We start from the raw sequence: 17789 nt of genomic DNA, 5'->3' as shown, positions 1-17789 counted from the left end.
TCTCAGTGCCCGCAGGCTTCCCTCTCCCGTTCATCATCCCCACGGCGGCAAAAATCATCTTAGACAAGTCCGACCGTGTCACACTCCCTGGCTCAGAAAGAGCCAGTGCCTCGCCTCGATTGCCTTTAGGATAAAAGCGCCAGTTCTTCCTGGCCTTCAGCAAATCTGGTTCCCGCCTCTTTTTTCAGATTTATTTCACATTAGTTCTCCTTCCACACTGGACATTCTCAGAATTTGGCTTTCTCTCCTCCGTCTCTAGGCCTCTGTCCCTCAGTGTTTAGAATACTCTGCCTCCTTACCTCAATTTCTTAGACTCTAACTTCCTTCAGGGCTCAGCACATGCTGCCACCTGCTCCAGGAAATCATTCCTGTCTCCCGAGTCACTAGTGCTCTCCTGCATTCTTCAAATTCTCTCAGATACATCTATTTGTCTACATATCTAATCCCCCAAGAGTACATACAGCAGGTTGCTAAGGGCAAGGGCTGGTTTTCATTTGTTTCTGTATTCTCAGTGCCGTGTATATAGTAGGTGCTTAATAACTGCTCGCTGAATCTCATTGTATTGCAAACTGCTTTTCATGTGTGTTCCAGGTAAACCAGATTATTTTCTGTGGGCCTAGAATCAGGTCCTTTCTTTCCCCACTGATTTCTCAATTCTCCCTCCTCCATAAAGCTTCCTCCCTCCCCCTCCCCCAATTCCTCTCTCCTCAAATTTCTCCTAACAACCCTTTGCCTGGACTTCTTGTTTGCACTTCTTTTATTCCTCCTCATATCGCAATTGTTTGCACGTTTGTGCCCATCCCCCCCCCCACCTTAGATCACAAGCTTCAGGAGATTAGGGCCTGTGTCTTATCTCTCTTCATATTCCTGACCCCTAGCACAAAGCCCTTCTGAGATTAGGCATTGAGCACATGGTGAATGGAAGTGAGTGGGCAAATGATGCCCCCTTCAACAGGAATGGCTAGTGAACAGTTTTTCTCTGAAGTAGTTTTGGAGGTTGAATTGCTGTGCTCTACAGAGGGGTGAGGAAGTGAGGGTGGAGGTCAGGGTAAATGGAATGAGCAAGAAATAAGCCAGAGTCTCAGTGAATAAACTATTTCTTTGTTATATTGCTCTAGTCTAGTAGTATGGGGGTGACCCGGGAGAAATACTAACACCACCAAAGACCAAGGAATAACTTATATACTTGGCAAAATACAGATTTAAAACACACACACACACACACACCTACCTTAAAGAACTGATCATTTTGCTGATGTGAGTACTTCTACTAGTGCAAATCGCAATGCCTATGTGATTTTAGCTTGGCCCAGTCCTTGGACAATAGACAGACCCACAATCCACCTGGCCTGTGCTTCACAGACACAGTTTCTGAGCACCCAGCATCACCTCTGCACCACAATGAGGCATCCAAGGAGGGCAGAGTAGTAACACTTCATAAAACCTGATCCATTTGTGGAGGTCAGTGCAGGTTTCAATTAGCTCTTATTCAACCTCACAGATTTCTTATTGGAAATATATATGTGTATACACACACACACACACACATATATATATATCCCTATATATACACATATATAAATACATATGTGGAAAATATACACACACATATATGTTTCAGGATTATCTCTGTTATTCCGCCTGGATAAGTAGCAGGAAGGAATTTTCCATTATTTAGCAAAACCTGGTAGATGCATCTCACGAGTCAGTGTTAAAATGCAAAATGCTTTTCTGATGGGAAATCATATTTTAAAGAAAAAGATTTCTAATTTTTTCTTTCTTGCTATCTAGTTACTATGAAATGTTGACCCTGCTTGTAAGTCAGTAGATGGGGTGAGTTGTTCAGAACAGTGATTTCAAAGTCAAAAAGAAATGGGGCCACTAAACCATGCATAAGAATCCCTGTGGGCACATATTGACTTAGAAAACCACACTGTAACGCTATCTATTTTCCATTGTGTTTTTATTGATTTTGTTAAATGTTTCCCAATTACACTGTAATCTGGTTCCAGCCTTTACTTGGGAGTGTTGTGGCCTAAAGTTCGACTTTGATCCGGAACACTTTGTGACCCTGTGTCTCTTAGGCTGGGCTACTTTCAAAAGCAAATGGCCTACTTGAAAGAAATTTTCAAGTTGATTTCTGTTCCATGTCTTTACTTAAAGGTAAAATAGTGTTTTGAACATCAATGTGGCTTCTTTGTTTTATTCATTTATTTATTTATTTTAAGCAATGCCATGAGAAAATTTAAAGAATTTAAGAATAATTATGAGATAATTTACTTTGCCTTTCCCGATCCCCAAAACTGCTAATGCCCTCTCTCCCTTTAGTTTACTTACCTTATATTTATGTGTATTTATCTCTTTATATTTATTTTGTGTATATATATATATATATATAGTATATATGTGATATATATACATAGATACACACACACATACTTCCTGTTTTTCTGCAAGGCTGTAAGCTCTTTGAGCTTAGGGGCTACTTTATTCTTTGTTGGTATATACTCAGTGCTTGGTACACAGGAGGCATTTAATAAATGCTTGCTGATGGATGTGCATACCCACTGCTGTCTTGTCAGTGCCAACCAATCCATCAGCAAGCACTGATTAAGCACTTACTATATGTGCCAGTTATTGTTCTAAGGACTGGGGATACAAAGAAAGCTAAAAATGGGTCTTGCCCTTGGAAAGCTCACTTTTTTTTTTGGCAGTTGGGGTTAAGTGACTTGCCTAGGGTCACACAGCTAATAAATGTCAAGTGTCTGGTCTGAGACCAGATTTGAACTCAGGTCCTCCTGACTCCAGGGCCAGTGCTCTATCCACTGAGCCACCTACCTGCCCCATGAAAGTTCACATTCTCATGGAGGAGATGATATATACACAAACAGATACATACAAGATCTATCCCAAGTAGCCAAAGAGGGAAAGGCATTAGCCATTGGGAGTCTGGGGAAGGCCTCCTTCAAAAGGAATCACTTCTGCTGTGTTGTGAAGGAAATCAGAAGGTGGAAGTGAGGAGGGAGTGCATTCCAGGCATGGTGGCTGCCAGTGTGAAGGCCCAGAGATGGGGGATGAAATGTCATGTACAATGGAAACCAGTATGGATAGGCCATAGAGCTCATGGAGGGAAGTAGTATGTATGAAGACTAGAAAGGCACGAAAGGGCCAGGTTGTGAGGAGCTTTGAATGTCAAATAGAGGAATTTATATCTGATCTTAGAGATCACAAGGAATCATTAGGGTTTACTGAATAGGGGACGGATAATAAGGATAGACCACATTTTAGGAAAATCTCTTTGGCAGTTATGTGGAGACTAGATTGGAATGAGAAGAACCTGGAGGCAAGAAGGTCAATTAGGAAGCATATTGAAATAGTCCAGGCAAGAGGTGACGAGAGCCTGAATGAGAATATTGGCTGTGTGAGTGGAGAAAAGATGCATATGAGAGTTACAGTAGACAAAGAAATTACAGGATTCGGCAACTGATTGGATGGTGGTGCCTCCAATGGTGATGGGGAAGTTCTAAAGAGGGGTGAGTTTAGAGGAAATATAACGTATTCTGCTTTAGAAATGTTGAGTTTGAGATGCCTACTGGACATCCACTTTGAAGTATCTAGTAGGCAGTTGGTGATACAGGACTGGAGCTCAGGGGAGAGACTGAAGCTCTTAGAGCTTCTGATTGCACCAAGACTTTTGGGGTACCCTGTATACAACTGGGAATCATCAGGACATAGCAATTATAACTGTCAACGTAGAGATAGGTTTGATGGGAGGTAATATGATCACCAAGTGAGATAGTATAAAGAATATAAAGAGATATACAAAAGTACAAAGAGAAAAGAGAAGAGGTCTTTTCCCAGGTCACCCATAATTAATGGGCATGATATGGATGAAGATCCAGTCCAGAAGACTGAGGACAACTGGTCAGAAAGGGAGGAGGAGAACCAAGAGAGAACAATATCACAAAAAACCCAGAGAGGAGGTAGTGCACAGGAGGCAAGGATAGTCAACAATGTCAAAATCTGTAGAGAGGTCAGGAAGGATGAGGATTGAGAAAACATCATTAGGTTTGGCAATAAAGAAATTATTGGTAACTGTGAAGGGAGTAGTTTCAGTTGAATAATGATATTGGCAACCACACTGTTGAGGGTTTAGAAGAGAGTGAGAGGAGGGAAAGTAGAGGCACTGAATACAGATGGTTTTTTCCAGAAGTTTAGCTGAGGAAGGAAGGAGAGGACAATAGAGATATAGGATGATAGCTAAAAGGCATGGTACATCTAGTGAGGTTTTTGAAAGGTTGGGAGAGACTTGGGTGTGTTTGTAGATAGCAGAGAAGAAACTAGTAGATATGGAGAGATTGCAGATTAGAGGTGGAGTGCAGATGATTGAGGGCAATCTTTTGGAAAACACAGGAAATGACGGAATTACACATAGGGTACACATAGAGGAGGTGACCTTGGTAAGAAGGGCCACATCTTCAGGGGAGACAGGAGAGTAGAGGAGATAGTGGGGGATGACGTCAGATGGATATGAGAGAAGGAAAAGGCTGGACAGGAAGCTTTTAGCAAATGGTCTCTGCATGGGAGGGGAGGGAAGGACTGAGACAGAAGAGGAAGGTTGGAGCAGCCACTGTGGTGGGTGAGAAAGAGAAAAATGCTGGGAGGAGTAGAAGGAAAGCCTTGTTGCAGTAAGTATACAATTGAGATTAGATAAGGTTCTAATGTACTCAGTCAGCAGGGTTTCATGATTTCTTCACAGCACCAAACTGATTACTGTAATAAAATGGACTAAAGATTACTACAAATAATGTTGAGTTGTATATTTGTAGCAATAAAATCATTACTTAAACATACTGAGAAATGGGCATTCACAGAACTCAAAATACTTTACAGATTGATCTACATCCAGAGACAAAGTAAGACAGAGAAGTTATGGGCCCTGAAGCAAGGCTAGGCAGTGAGTTAGGTTGAACTTTTGCATAAGATTTGGTGTATTTCTTGGGATAGGAGCTTCAAAAGAGTCATAATAAGAAACTACATACTGTGAGGATGAACAGTCACCAAAATTTGAAAAATAAATAACAGACAGTATAGCTTAAGTCCTCTGATGTTTTCTCATGGTGGAGGATTATCAAGGGCTGTGCCAACAAAGCACAAAGGGCAGAAGGGTCCAACCCAATTGTGTATAGGCCTGGTGATGGCCTGCCATATAAAGACCAGTTGAGCTAGGCTCAGAGACACTCATCAGCACTGGAATGGTCGTGTAGGATGAATATTTTTTCCACATCAATTCTGGAAGACCATCCACTAAAGTGTAAAGGGGTTGTCATCTGTATCAGTGAAAGGAGGGCCCTGAAGTATGTTAAAGACATTTTGGGAATGACAGTAAAGAAGGGGGAGAAAGGTAATCAGGGTCAGCCTTAGACTAAAGTGCCCTCTTTTGCAAGTGTCCCTCGCTCATTCCCCTTTTCTTTCACAAAGCCACTCTTTTTCTTAAATGTGTATCACCAATCTTTTTTCTATCCTCTGAACCAGTCACTCTTAAATTCTGTGGTAAATAAAAAGTATTTTCTAAGAATTTTAACTTGATGTTAAAATGAAAGATATTTTGTATTCTTACATTAGGAAGGGTGCTAGATCTAGAGTCAAAAGACTCGGGTTCAAATCTTGGATCTTCCACTTGGGATCTTGGGCAAATTGCTTAGCCTCTATAGGCCTTAGTTTCCTCACTTGTAAAATGAGAAGGTTGGACTAGATGAGCTCTGAGATATTTTCCAGCTCTAGACACATGACCCTATGACCTGAAAACAAGGAGGAATACATAGACAAAGGGTAGATTCATGTTTTAACGAGAGATATCAACAAGTCCTTTCTAATTGCGCTCAAATAGCTTAGCAGGGACAGGAAGGCTGTGTTCAAGTATTTGAAAGTCTGTCACACGGAAGAGGGATCAGTCTTATTTGGCCTCAAAGGGCAGAACTAGGAGTAATGGGCAGATTTGGGATTGATGTAAGGAGCGATCCCAAAGTGGATTTAGTAAATAAATAATGGCTTCTCTACTACAGGAGGTATTCAAGTTGAGGCTGGATGACCGTATATCAGGGATGTTAAGAGGGAATTCCTGCTCGGGTACAGGTTGGACTGGATAGCTTTGGAGGAGGTCCGTCCAAGTGGAGATTCCGGGAACCTTTGACTCAATACAAACATACCTTATTTTAAATTCACATACAAAAACTGCAAGCAACTCAGATACAAAAACACAAACATAAAACAGATAACTTTAGGTGATGGAAGTTTGATTTGTAAAACAATCCCCCACATATTTCCTTTAAATAGCAAACTCTCTTGGTACATTTAAAATATCATTTGATTTAAAAAGATGCAATGCATATATGCATATATACACATATACACACACATACACACACACACACACACACACATATGTTGCACAGGACAAGGTATAGCAGTAATCACTTCAGTCTCTTCTAGGTCCAAAGATTCAAAGAGTCAGATCTGGACGAGATCTTAGGCATCATCTAGTCTAGCCCCTTACTAGACAGATGAAGTTAAATGAGCCCTATGAAAGCTAAGAGACTCGTCCAAAGTCACAAAGATAGCAAGTAGGAGAAACAAGACCTGAACCCAGGACCACCGATTCAAATCCAGTGTGCTTTTGATCATGACATACTACTAACTGAGAAAAACGGAACCCAAAATTGGTCCCCATAGCCTGACAAAGCCTAACGAAAAGTACATTCTCTTTTCTGGGACTCTGGTGAGTCCCAGAAGATCTGGGATGCAGGAGGGCACATAATATTGTTTATGGGAAGTTGCGCACTGCCAATACCTTGAAGGTCAAGAGAAGTCAATGGCATTGAGGTTTCCATATTGGGCACAATTGTTAAAATGGATTTAAGTGATGGCTATGGATATTTGTTATGGAGTTCAGTTATACCAAATATATAGGAGACGTCATCATAAGACATTACTGTATTTTTGAATAGAGGGAGCAAATGAGACAATGCAAAATGATCAGTATCATAGGTGTATGGTTATACAGATTGGAGGAAAACTTACTTGCAAAAAGGCACTCCATTTTTGCATGCACAAACAATATCTCTTGGACAGAAATTATCTGCATTTCCTAGGCAGTCATCAAAGTCAGCCACATCTGTGCAATTTGCTGTAAATGAGAAAAAACCCATAATCTACCTCAAAAAGCACTCAACAATATTTAACAAAGACTACAGACATATCTAACATATGGGTGGATAGAAAAATATCTTGTTATTTGAGAATCTGAAAACACAATCATAATAATACAAAGTGCTTTCCCATACACCTTCTTATTTGACCCTCATGCTAATCCTGTGAGGCAATGAGAGTAGCTGTAATTATTCTCATCTTACAGACGGGGCTCAAAGAGGTGAAATAATCTGCCCAAACTCATCTAGCTAATAAGCCTGGAACCTATGTCTCCTGACTCCAACTCCAGTGCTCTTTAAAGAAAAGGAGAAGTTTGGGGCAGTACAGGAAGTCTTTAGAGTACCTCATTTCAAGTAGCCCCTTCCCCCAAATGAGATTCGATCCCATCACTTTGTAACTGACCAGCATGCCAAGAGAACGGCCAAAACAGGAATTCAAACCACAAAGATATCACACTTGTTTTAATCGCAGGGTGGCTTTTTCTCCACTAAGAGCTTGAGGCTTCCCCTTTGGCTAAAGGGAGGCTCACCTACGGACCCAACAGGGCACTGGAATTCCTCCTTCATCTGGTTCTAGGTTGCCAGGACAGCCCTGTGAGAACTATTCCGTTTGTTGCTACTGAAGTGTATTTTGTAGGCACAGAGATATGCTATCCATACAAAAGGGAAACTTATTTCGATTCTGACCCAAGCTAAACCCATATGAGTCTTCTTCTTGTGGTCTTTTGCCCAACATGTCCTTAGCTCAGGGCAGTTGGGAGGAGGAGAGCGGGATGGTAATCAGACTTAATCTACTCCATCTAAATGAGGGGAAGAGTTTTTTTTTTTTTTTTTCCCCATCATATAGCACATTTTTTTTTTCCTGAATGAAGAACATATACTGATTGCACTAGATTAATAATGTTTTTTAAAAAAGCAAAGGGCTAACAGACACCACCAATGGTATTTTGGGTGAGAGTTCAGTCCTTGAGAACTGAGGGGCACAAACCTGGGTGTGGAGCTCATTTTAGCCTAGTGAAAGACCTCATTGTTCACTTCCCTTCCCCAGTCATTACAAACCACCAACACCAGAGCTAATTAATCAGGTAAGTGGTGCAGTTTTGCATGAGACACCAATGAGGTCACAGCTACTTTATATTAAACATCATAAGAGTGTCATTCATTCATTCCAGAAACTCAGTCAAAACACTGTCATATTCTAAGTAACATTCAATCTGTGAGTATTTATTGAGAACACGCTATGTACCCAGACCAGCTGTGGACCATACTTGAACAACTGCTGCTTTCAAAATGCAAATTCTTAAAGAGAGCACTGTGCTTAGCGATATTTTATAGATAAATGGGCTGAGACAATTTATTGTCACATCTGCTTTCTTTCCTAAGACCTGCTCTCATTTTGTCACTTCACATATTCCTCCCCCAATTAAAAAAAAAAACTGGTTTGACTTTCATCCTGAATCTGGAATCTAGAAAACTAATCATTAGCAAATGGTCACCAAAACAATCGTGGACAGTGGTACAAGTAAAAATGATGCTAATTTCTGTTGACAGTCTGTAGAATTTGGCCATTGACATAAGGTGTCCATTTCAGAGGAAGATCTTTTTAATCTTTCTTCTGACAATGAAGATCTTTATCCCCCCTGACAACTGAAGCTCTAGGAAGTTATTGCTATTATTAGCAACAATAATCTCAATAAGGACGACCCCTAATCTTACTGTGTTCATTTTGTTACCACCATCACCTTAATCTTTTCTCATGGTAGAATTGTTAGCACTTTGCTTCCTGTCTACCCACTGGTAACAGAGGGTGATCGAAAAAGTTCTTACGTTGAGAACAATGAACAGTCAGAAAACTGCAGGAGACCAACAAAATCTGAGCCAGGATAGAGGTGACATCCAACATTCTGAGGGCGTGCATCCAGGAGAGAAAACCGAAGTGAATAATTTCCACTTAGTACTGTTGGAGAAGACTGATCCCGTACTTAGACAATTAAAGAGTGGCGTTTTTTGGTGTTCTCCACTAGAACTTCCTGGGAAAAATTACTGGTTAACTTCTCTATTTATTCCTGATAGCTCCAGTTCCCATAAATAGCATATATATATATATGTGACTCTAAGCAGGAGCTGTAATTGGTTTAGCTCCGGTTACACTGAGTTCAATTAGTCACCTTTGTATGTCCTATTGCACAAGCACAATGACTTCAGATTTCAGTCATCTCTTTAGTCCTGAGCATCATTGGTGGGTCTAAGCAACATCTCTTGGTATGATTGGATGCCACTGGCAGGGAGGGGAAGAAGAGAAAAAAGAGGATAAAAGGAGTAGAAAGGGAAAGGCAGGGAAAGCAAGAAATGAGAATGCAGAGAGGAAAAAGAGTAGGAAAGGGGGTTTAGTGGGGAGTGGCAATCTTGCTGACTTGATTTACCCTTGTCCTACTCAAGACTGGTCTACCCACAATTGAGGCCCACTTGGAACTGACCATAAAACACTTTGCCAGGGACCAATTACAAACTCATGCTATATTACGAGGAGACAGACACACTGGTCTTACGTTCATCTGGGACAAACTAGATGAATTTGCAAGTGTCCTGGATCTGATTTGCTGGGGAGGCATGCTCATTTCTGACCATAAATGGTACCCCCTCCCCACTTTCTTTACCCCTGTTGATACATGGTGATTTGCTGACACTCCTGATTATTTATTTCTATTAGCAGAAAGGGACAATAGAATGAATAATCTAAAATACCAGCTTACGCTGATATTAAAATGACCTGCATTTTCTGAGCACATTGAGTGAAGGCAGAGGAGGTGGCCTGGAAATATTCTGGGTGTCAAGGGAAGCCAGACTGAGATGAAGAGTGGCTTTATGAGGGGTTCTTAACCTGAAATCTATAAACTTGTTTCTTTAAAATATTCTGATAACTGCATTTTAATATAATTGGTTTTCTTTATAATCTTATGTATTTCACATATTTAAAAACATGATTCTGATAAGGGGTCCATGAGCTTTGCCAAATTGCCAAGGGAAGGGGTAGAGGAAAGTCTATAATGCAAAAAAACAGTGAAGGAAAAAAAAGTGTTATAGCTAATCCAGAGTGGAAAACCTGCATGTGAACAGTTAAGGGTTACTACTTGTACTGTTAAATCAGTCTCTTGTTTTTATAATGTAATCATTTCTGGACTTATCACATCCTTCCCACCCCTACCCCTTCCAGAATTGAACATTCTCTTGTAACAAAGAAAAAGAGTTAAACAAAAAGAATTGATAAAACGTCTGAATCAGATGATATCTGCAACATTTTGCCCTGGTAGGGCCACCCCTCCTTTGCTGTAGAAGGAGGTAGATCACCTATTTTTTTTTTTTTTTTTAGCATTTCTCATTCTTTTTTATTGCTCGGTTTTTGCTTTTCAAATTCTTAAGCTAATCTTTGAAGATTAGTGGGTTTTTTTTTTTCATTCTCCTGTTACAGAATGATAGGATTTAAAGCTAGAAGTCACCCTAGAGAATATCAGGTCAAACTCTCTTCTTTTATACATGAGGAAACTGAGGCCCAGTGAGTGGAAATGATTTGCCCAAGTGGAGCTAGGACTTGACACTAGCCAGACCCTAGGATTCCCAAATCTAGTGCTCTTTCTATGACACCACAGGACAGACATCGATCCCCAGTTGGAAGTGTCTCCACTTTCTTACCTTTATTAGACACTCTCTCTCCTTTCCATTCCACCTTCCAACTTCAACACTGCCCTGTAATGTTACCTTCTACTTTCCATGAACCAAGTTGTTTCTGTTTCTTCTCTCAGTCTTTTGGTAGTGGATTTAATCCTTCCTGGCGTTCTTTTGCTAGTACAAAAAAAGAATTAGACATGCTTAGAAAGTCTAAGTTTTATTACTGGAATATAATTTTATTGCCGATAGAGTTGCTGAGATCTAGAGAATGGAAATCATTTATTTGGTTGAATAATGTTTACTCCCCTAGCAGGCAGCAACATTAGAACAGCCATATATACAGTACAGCATTATTTGGCTAAATAATTAAATATAAATAATTAATAATAAATAATAAATAATTAAATTATAATTTTATTATAAAATTATACAGTTTCAACATTTTTAAAAGACTGACAAATTCAGGAAAACGTTACATCTTTTATTCATTATTAGACCACTTGGTATTTATAGACAGAATGAAAATCAATCTGATGCATCCATTACTAAGGGAAAAAATGAATAGTTTAGGAATCTTCACACACCCACACCCCCCTCCCCCACCTTAGGAGAAATTATGCCCCCCTCCTAGGTAGAATGGGGAGATGGGAATTGCTCAAAGCATCCACCTTGCTCTTCCTCCTGGGAGAACTTGAGTCTAGATTTCATCAGAGCAGCTAGTAAGGAAGGCAACTTTTCTACCAGGCCACCGATGAATAGAAGAGTGTAAACTCCGTAAGGGCAGGGAGGGACTGGCTTGTTTTCTTTATTTGTATCCCTGGTGCCTAGCATAGTAGGTGATAGGTATACCAATATAACAAGGATTTATTGATTATAGGCACTTAAGAAATGCTTGGCGCAGGGGCAGCTAGATGGCGCAGTGGATAGAGCATAGGCCCTGGATTCAGGAAGACCCGAGTTAAAATATGGCTTCAGACACTTGACACTAGCTGTGTGACCCTGGGCAAGTCAACTTTACCCTACTGCCTCACCAAAAAAAACCCAAAAAAACAAACCCAAAAAATTCCCCCCAAAAAACCTGCTTGGTGATTGATTATCACAGCTTACTGGAAGATGATTCATGCTTTCACTAGATGAGCTTTGACATTCCTTCTAGCTCTGAAACTCAATGTTCTCATGATTTATTAGCGTGATTTATAGCATACCTTTTGTCCCAGAATCTCAGAGTTGGGATGGATCTCAGAGGCCATCCAGCAATTCATCCCTGAACAAGAAGGTCCTCTACAGCCCACCAAGGAGTGGTCATCAGGCCTTCACTTGAAGACTATTACATTTCTGGAGGTAGCCCAGTGCCCTTTGGAACAGTTCTACTGTTGGAAGACTTTCCCTTAGATCAAACTTCAATTTGCTTCTTTGGAACAACATTACTCTGAGTTCCGGGGCTGGGGCAAGTAAAATTCAATTCAATTCAACATTTATTAGGTGCCTATTATGTGCAAGGCACTGGGGATATATAAAGACAAAATAAAACAGTTCTCCCTCAGGGAGTGTACATTTTAGTGGGGATGCATAACAAATACACGAGTCAGTATAAAGTATAGACAAAGTCAGAGAACAAGTCTTCCACATAGTAGCCCTTAAAATATTTGAAGACAGCTATCATGTCTCCCCCCTCTAAATTTTCACTTTTCCAGAAAAAATACCCAGTTCTTTCAATTGATTTGAAGACAGCTATCATATACTCCCTAAATCTTCACTTCTTCAGATTAAAAATTCCCAGTTTTTTCAACTGATCTTCACAAGGCATGATCTTGGGGTCCTCTACCAACCTGGTCACCCTCTCCTGCAAACTTTCTACCTTACCAATGTCTTTCTTAAAATGTGGTACCCAGAACCAAACATTATTCAAGCTATATTCTGACCAAGACACACCACAGTGGGACTGTCACCTCCTTAGACCTGTATACTCTGCTTCTCTTAATGCAACTTAAGTCTGTATAAGCTGTGGAGGCTTCCATATAATACTCATAGTGAACTCATAGTGCACTAAGATGGCCAGATTTTTTTTTCCACGTGAACTGTGTAGATCCATTTCCCCGATCTTGTATTTTTGAAGCTTATTTTTCGAATGCAGGTAAAAAACTTTATTTTTATCCTTATTAAGTTTCATCTTCTTAGATTTGGACCAATGTATTCTGGCCTGTATTAGCTATCCCTCCCAGCTTTGTGTCATTGCCTTGTCCTTGATAAACACGTTAAATGGCACAGGTCAGGCACAGATCCCTCAGGCACTCCTCTAGCTACCATAATCGAAGTCAGGGGTTCTCCACCTTTTTTTGTGCCCTGGACCTCTTTGGTCATCTGGTGAAGCCTAAAAGACACTCCTTCTCAGAACAATGTTTTTAAATACATAAAACACATAGGATTATAAAGGAAATTGAAATATTGAGTTTTGAAATACAATTTTCAAATATTAAAAAAATTCATGGACCCCAAGTTAAGAACCCCTTCCTAAGCTGAGATGGAGCCATTGATTATGACTCTTTAGGTGTGGCTATTCACTTTTGGAGTCCACCTAACTGTACACTACTGTCTAGCACATATCTCCTTATTTTGGCCAAAAGAATAACATGTGAGACAAACGTTATGAAAAATTTTTTGCTAAATTTTAAGTGAACAATAGCTCTACTATTCCCCCATCAGTCTATTAATCCTGTCAATAAAAGTAAAGTTAATTGAGTATGACCTGTTCTTGGATGAAGCCATCTGGTTTTTTGTGAGCATTAATTCCTTTGAGAAATATTGAATAACATCTCTTAAACAATACATTCTAGAATTTTTCCAGGAATCAAAGTCAAGCTAGAATTGCTATGGAGTTTACAGATTCCATTCTCTTCTCCTTTTATGAAAATAGGAGTGACAGCTAGGTGGTGCAGTGGGTAGAGCACTGGCCCTGGAGTCAGGAGGACCTGAGTTTAAATCCAGCCTCAGATACTGACTAGCTGTGTGACCCTGGGCAAGTCACTTAACCCCAATTACTTCAAAAAGAAGAAAGAAAACGGGGATATTTTCACTTTTCCAGTCTTGAAGCATTTCTCCTATTTTCTATAATCTTTCATTGAAATTCTTTTTTGTTTGTTATTTCCAAATTTTCCTCTGTCAGCCTTCCTTTGTAATATTAAAAAACAAAACGAAACAAAACAAAAACCCAAACAACTAAGCAAAATCAGCCAACACAATGAATGCATTGGACTGCAAATAAAATATTCCATATCCATATTTCTGCCCCCTCTTGAGTGAAAGCTGGGAGATCCATTTCTTTATTTCTTCTGCACTTGCAAGCTTGGTCATTACAATTACAATGTGTAGCTTCATTTCATTGGTTCGTTTACATTGCTGAAGTCTTTGTATATATTGTTGTCCTGATTCAGCTTATTTCATTCTGCATGTATTCATATGTCTTCCTATGTATTGCTTCGTCTAGTTGTCATTTCTTAACAGCATAATAATATTCTATTATATTCATATAGCATAATGTGCATTGCATAGAGTAAGCACTTAAGAAATGCTTCCTTCATTCATTCATGGTCTAGCTGGGGAGTTATGACTGACACACATGACTACATGTGTTAAGAGAAGGGAGAGGTCAACACAGGCTAGAGTAGTATAGGAGAAAATGATGGAAGAAGTGGGACTTCAGCTAGGTTTTAGAGGATGGGTAGAATTTAGAAAGGAATTTGAGTGGGTGTTCTGAGCAAAGCAGGAATGAACATGATGTGTTAGTGGGACAGTAGGGGACCTGTCTGACTGGAGAGAAGTGTGTGTGTTGGGGAAGAGTGTTGCTTTGGTTCTGCCAACAAGGTGCTTTCAGGACTTGGCAAGGAAAGCTACTGCATAGAATGTCACCACAGATATCAGGAGCTTAATAATAGCAAGTGAGGAAGGATTTGCAAAGCTTGAGACCCCATCAACTGTTTAGCCATTCTTGCACCCCAGGATGTTCAGTTCTGGGGTATAGAGCAGAGGGTAGAGAAGTGGCAAGATCTGGTGACACACATCTTCCTCACTCAAGAAAGAAATGCTTATGAAGGCACAATCAGCTAGTGCAGACCACTCATTACAGTGATTTGTTCATTACAGGGCTGGTCAGTCTTCAAGGCCCCCCCCCCCATCCTGAACTGGAGGCCCACTGCTAACTCCAGCTTCAAGGTATGTTATACAGACGACAAATGGAAACTAAAATTGGATAAGTAAGGAGGGTTTTTAGATCCAGGCAGGACTTAATGCCATCAACTACTTTCTCTTCTTGGGTACTCTCTTCTGTATCTCCTCCAACTTGTCTGACAGCTTGGTCTGCCTCCTTTGCTTGATCTTCATCAACTGCTGGGTCCCCCAAGGCTATATCCTGAGCAGCCTCTTTACTCTTTACATTGTCTCAATGAGTGACCTCATTGACTCCTATGAGTCTAATTATCATCTCTATACAGATGACTTCCAGATCTATATATTTATAGATCTAGTCCTGCATTACCAACTACTTATTGGACATTTCAAACTAGATATTCTGTAGCCAACTCCAACTCAACATGTCCAAAATAGAATTAATTTTTCTCCCCAAACACACCCCTCTTCTGAACTTCCCTATTGCTAAGGGTACCGCCATGCTTTCAGTCATGCAGGTTCCTGATCTCAATGTCATTCTCAACTCCTTACTCTCTCTCAACCCACATATCCAATCAGTTATCAAATCTTGTCACTTCTGTCTCCACATGCCCTTTCAATAATATTATTTTCTCTCCACTCACACAGCCATCACCCTAGATCAGGCCCTGATCACCTCTCATTTGGACTATTGTAATAGCATTCCAATTGGTCTCTCTGCATTAAATCTTTCCCCATTCCAATTTATGCCCCACATAGATGCCAAAGTAATCTTCCTAAAATGTAGGCCTGACCATGTTTTCCCCCTGCTCAAGAAATTCCAGCGGCTCCCTATTACCTCTAGGATCAAATATAAACTCTTCTGTCTGGCATTTAAAGCTCTTCATAATATGGTCACTTCTTACTTTTCCAATCTTCTTATCAGCTCTCCACGTACTTCCATGTACTCTATGGTTTAGCCATACTGATTTACTTGCTGTTCTTTACACATGACATTTCATCTCCTATCTCCATACCTTTGCACTAGCTATTTTCCATGTCTGGAATGCTTTTCCTCTTCATCCCCCTATCTTGGGATCCTTGATTTCCTTCCAAGCCCAGCTCACAGGCGACTTTCTACACGAATCCTTTCCTGACCCCTCCAGGTGCTAGTGTTGATCCTTCCAAAACTACCTTGTATTCATTTTGTATATGATCTATATATGCTTACACATGTACACGCTATCTCCTCTGTTAGAATGTAAACTCCCTCAGGGCAGGAAGTGTTTCAACTTTTGTCTTTGTGTCCTCAATATTTACAACAGTGCCTGGTCCGTAGTAAGTGCTTTAATAAGTGCTTTCTTATTGATTAAAAGTGGTTGTTTAGGGAGAATGGTGTGGTAGTAGGATGCAATATGTATTAGAGGAGAGAGAAACTAGAGGGAGAGATTATAAGCCTGTGCAGTCAATCTAGGTGGAAGTGATGACGATCTAAACTAAGTGGGAGCAGTAGGAAGATAGCAGAATGTCACTTATAAGATATACTGAAAGGAAAGTAGGGGTTAGGACCTGAATATAAACAGAGGATCAGGGGAAAAGGAGAGCCTAAGGGTTGCAGGTCCAGAGCTGGGATAGTCCAGAAAGTCTGGTCCAACTCCCTGCACTATCTCTATCAAATTGAATTGATTCCTGTGAGAATGGATTAATTCTAAGACCTTTTGGGGAATTCATTTGGATCCTTTCTGGGCTAGCCAGAGGGATCACAAATTGAACTTGATCCTTGGGTATGCCTTGAGGCAGACCTCATATTGCCGCTCCATTACAGAACTGACCTGAGCTAATCCTAGGACCCTTTGAATAAGGAGTGACCCAAGAATGAACTGGACTGTCCTAAATGCTAAGGGCTGCCACTTTTCAAATGTAGATTGGGTGTTCTTTGCTCTAGGGGTTCCCCCAGATTTGGCAGCAAGTTCTATTATGTTTTAAGAGGTAGAGAATGAAACAAGGCACTGCATAACAATAAATAGATCATCTATTTGATGAGATGTTCGGTGGAATGATTCAAGAAGGTCCACGGAAGGGCAGTTTTGTTATTGCAAGCTTTCAGGGCACTGAAGCATATCGGTGTACTCTAGAAGGTGGGTTGTTAATAATAAAGTATAAAGGATTTTAATTCCTTGTCCATTCAAGCAAGCTCCTTCCCTTATCTAACTTAATAAAAATCAGAAATAGGTTTTCTTTTTTCAATTCCCAGAGGAACTGTGTGCATTTTATTGGATAGCATGAACTCCTTGCTTTATGTTCTACTTTTCTCATCTAAAGTATCTATATTACATGTTGTAATACTATATTTAGTTCAGTAACATTCCTATGGGGTCAGCTCAGCATAAGGAGATGAGCTCAAACTTATCTTGAACTCTTGGGGGAACAGTCCCTTCCCACTTCCACATACAGAGGGCAGAGTCCACTAAAGTACTGGAATTCCCGGGACAATTTTTTTCTTTCCTTTCCCCACACTTTCAACCACCCTCCCACCCCCAATCCCACACAATTTTTATGGTTTCATGATCCCCAGGGGAAAACAGAATGTCAGACTCAGTAGGTTTTTTGCAAGGTACTTTTGATTTTTATTAAAGAGAGTAAAAAGGGTCTTTTAAGTTACCTCCATTATTTGGAAGTGTTTCTTGCCCTGCTATGATATTTGGCTGACTTTGCCTCCCTCTTTCTACGTTTATGCTGCCTATATTGCACAGCCATTGATGCAAGCTCTTGGGG

General features: G+C 40.3%; 1 protein-coding gene across 1 annotated transcript in view; it reads right to left on the bottom strand.

Annotated features, from left to right (window-relative positions):
- Window positions 1-17789, bottom strand: part of LOC114026176 (probable ATP-dependent RNA helicase DDX53) — a 91352-nt gene that overhangs the window by 59920 nt on the left and 13643 nt on the right. Inside the window, 1 exon segment of the mRNA XM_027839808.1 lies at window positions 17730-17789. Coding sequence (XP_027695609.1) covers window positions 17730-17789 — 60 coding nt within the window.

Source organism: Vombatus ursinus, unplaced genomic scaffold (genome assembly GCF_900497805.2).
Source record: "Vombatus ursinus unplaced genomic scaffold, bare-nosed wombat genome assembly UNPS02004691.1, whole genome shotgun sequence".
Classification (NCBI taxonomy): domain Eukaryota; kingdom Metazoa; phylum Chordata; class Mammalia; order Diprotodontia; family Vombatidae; genus Vombatus; species Vombatus ursinus.
This window is presented reverse-complemented; position numbering and strand designations above follow the sequence as displayed.